Source organism: Charadrius vociferus, unplaced genomic scaffold (assembly GCF_000708025.1).
Source record: "Charadrius vociferus isolate BGI_N301 unplaced genomic scaffold, ASM70802v2 scaffold817, whole genome shotgun sequence".
NCBI classification, from domain to species: domain Eukaryota; kingdom Metazoa; phylum Chordata; class Aves; order Charadriiformes; family Charadriidae; genus Charadrius; species Charadrius vociferus.
Genome location: NW_009649164.1, coordinates 15,906 through 18,610, shown reverse-complemented (window position 1 = coordinate 18,610; position 2,705 = coordinate 15,906). Strand labels below are relative to the sequence as shown.

The 2,705-nt window shown below is 63.0% G+C and overlaps 1 protein-coding gene across 1 annotated transcript in view; it reads right to left on the bottom strand.

Annotated features, from left to right (window-relative positions):
- LOC104289445 (chromodomain-helicase-DNA-binding protein 3-like) overlaps positions 1-2,705 on the bottom strand; it is a gene marked incomplete at its 5' end in the record, with an annotated part of 15,430 nt that overhangs the window by 3,375 nt on the left and 9,350 nt on the right. The window contains 2 exon segments of the mRNA XM_009888381.1: positions 1,263-1,337; positions 1,340-1,498. Coding sequence (XP_009886683.1) covers positions 1,263-1,337; positions 1,340-1,498 — 234 coding nt within the window.

The window sequence follows — 2,705 nt, the reverse complement described above, 5'->3', positions numbered from 1 at the left end:
GGGACAGCCACACGGTCATGTTACGTGTCCCACACAACCCCCCCACAACACCCAGAGCACCTTTGGGGGGGCAGATCCCCACCCCGAGGGGTGGCTGTCCCCACGCTGTCCCCAAGGTGTGGCTGCAGCGTCCCTGTGCTGGCCCCATGGCCGTGGTCGTCCCTGTCCCTGTCCCCGTCATCGTCCCCACCCCTGTCCCCATCCCTGATCCCATTCCCATCCCCATCCCTGTCCTGTCGCTGTCCCCATTCCCATCCCTGTCCCCAGCCTTGTCCTGTCCCTGTCCCCATCCCCGTCCTGTCCCTGTCCCCATCCCCGTCCTGTCCCTGTCCCCATCCCCGTCCTGTCCCTGTCCCCATCCCCAGCCTTGAGCCATCGCTGTTCCCATCCCCATCCCTATTCCCATCCTCATCCGTCCTGTCCCTGTCCCCACCAGGTCCCATCACTGTCCCTAACCCTGAACCATCCCTGTCTCCATCAGACCCTGTCCCTGTTCCCTGTCCTGTCCCTGTCCCCGTCCCCATCAAGTCCCATCACTGTCCCCAGCGTTGAACCATCCCTGTCCTGTCCCTGTCTCCAATCTTGAACAACCTCTGTCCCCATCCTCATCCTGCCCCTGTCCTCATCCCTGTCCCATCCCATTCTTGTCCCATCTCCATCCCTGTCCCGTCCCCGTCCCCACCAGGTCCCTGTCCTGTACACACCCCTGTGCTATCGCCACCCCCATCTTCTCCATGGCCTGTCCCCATCCCTGTCCCATCCCCCTCCTCTCCCTGTCCCCAGCAGGTCCTTTTCCCATCCCCATCCCTGTCCCATCCCAGCCCCACCAGGTCCCTGTCCCTTCCCCATCCCTGTCCATCCCCAGCAGGTCCCAGTCCCATCCCGTCCCCACCACGTCCCTGTCCCATCCCCACCCCATCCCCACCATGTCCCTGTCCCATCCCTGCCACGTCCCAAGCCTTCTAAATCCCCACCAGGTCCCTGTCCCATCCCCATCCCTGTCCCATCCCATCCCCACCATGTCCCTGTCCCTTCCCCATCCCATCACCATCCCATCCCCACCAGGTCCTTGTCCCATCCCCATCCTGTCCCCACCAGGTCCTTGTCCCTCCCTGAGCAGATCCTTGTCCCATCCCCATCTCTGTCCCATCTCTGCCATGTCCCCACCAGTTTCCTGTCCCATCCCCATCCCCATCCCTGTCCCATCCCCACCAGGTCCCCCACCACCTCCCCACCCAACCGCCGTCCCCGTGTCCCCGTACCGTGCAGCGGGGACAGAGCCACTCTCCGTTGGGGACCTCGGGCAGGGGGGGGTTGAGGCAGTGGATGTGATGGGGCAGGAGGAGACGCAGGCGTCGCAGCAGAGCAGCTCCCCGCCGTCCTTGCACACCCGGCAGTACTCCATGTGGTCATCCTCCTCCTCCTTCTCCCCTTCCTCCTCCTCCTCTTCTTCCTCCTCCTCCTCCTCCTTCGCTTCCCACTGCACTCCCTCTTTCTCCTGGGCAACACCCAGCGTCAGGCATCCCAAACCTCAAGGGACACCCCCAAAACAGCACCCAGGGACCCCAAACTTCCTGGGGACACCCCCAGAACCACCCCTGGGTACAACGAAACCTCCTGGGAACACGTTGAGGGACATGCAAACCACCTGGGGACGTCCTCCAGGGACACCCAAACCACCTGGGGATGTTCTCCAGGGATACCCAACCTCCTGGAGATGCCCCCCAGGGACCCCAAACCTCCTGGGGACACCCTGAAAGACACCCAAACCCCCTGGGGATGTCCTCCAGGGACCCCAAACTTCCTGGGGACACCCCCAAAACTACCCCTGGGTACAACCAAACCTCCTAGGGACACCCAAATCTCCTGGGGACACGTTGAGGGACACCCAAACCTCCTGGAGACACCCCCCAGGACACCCAAACTTCCTGAGGACACCTTGAGAGACACGCAACCTCCTGGGGATGTCCTCCAGGGACACCCAAACTTCCTGAATACACCTCCAGGGACCCCCAAACCCCCCAAGGACTCCTAAACCACTCTCAGGGACCCCCAAACTGCCCCCAGGATCTGCCCAGGGACACCTAAGGATCCCCCTAGGGACCCCAACCCCCTCCCAGGGACCCCCAACGGACCTCCAAATCCTGCTGGGACCCCTTAGGAACACCCAAACCCTCTTAGGACACACACACACACCCCCAGGGACCACCTAGGAACCCTCAAACCCCCTCAAGGGCCACCAACGCCCTCTAGAGACCCCACCAGGAACCCCCAAATCCCCTCAGGGAGCCCTTAGGGACCCCCCAAAGCCCCAGGAACCCCAAAGCTCCCCCCTAGGAACCCCCAAATCCCACCGGGACTCCATAGCAACACCCAAACCCTCTCAGGGACCACCAAACTCCCCCAGGGACCCCCAAACCCCCTCAGGCATCCCTTAGAAACACCCAACCCCCTTCAAGGACCACCAAATCCTCCCAGGGACCCACTAGGGACCCCCAAAGCCCCTTAGGGACCCCAAACCTCCCTCCCCCAGGATCCCCCTAGGGACCCCCAAATCCTGCCGAGACCCCTTAGGAACACCCAAACCCTCTCAGGGACCACCAACCCCCCTCCAGGGACCCCTCGAGGAACCACCAAACCCTCTCAAGGCCATCTAGAGACCCCCAAACCCTCTCTGGAACCACCAAGCCCCCTAGCGACCCCAC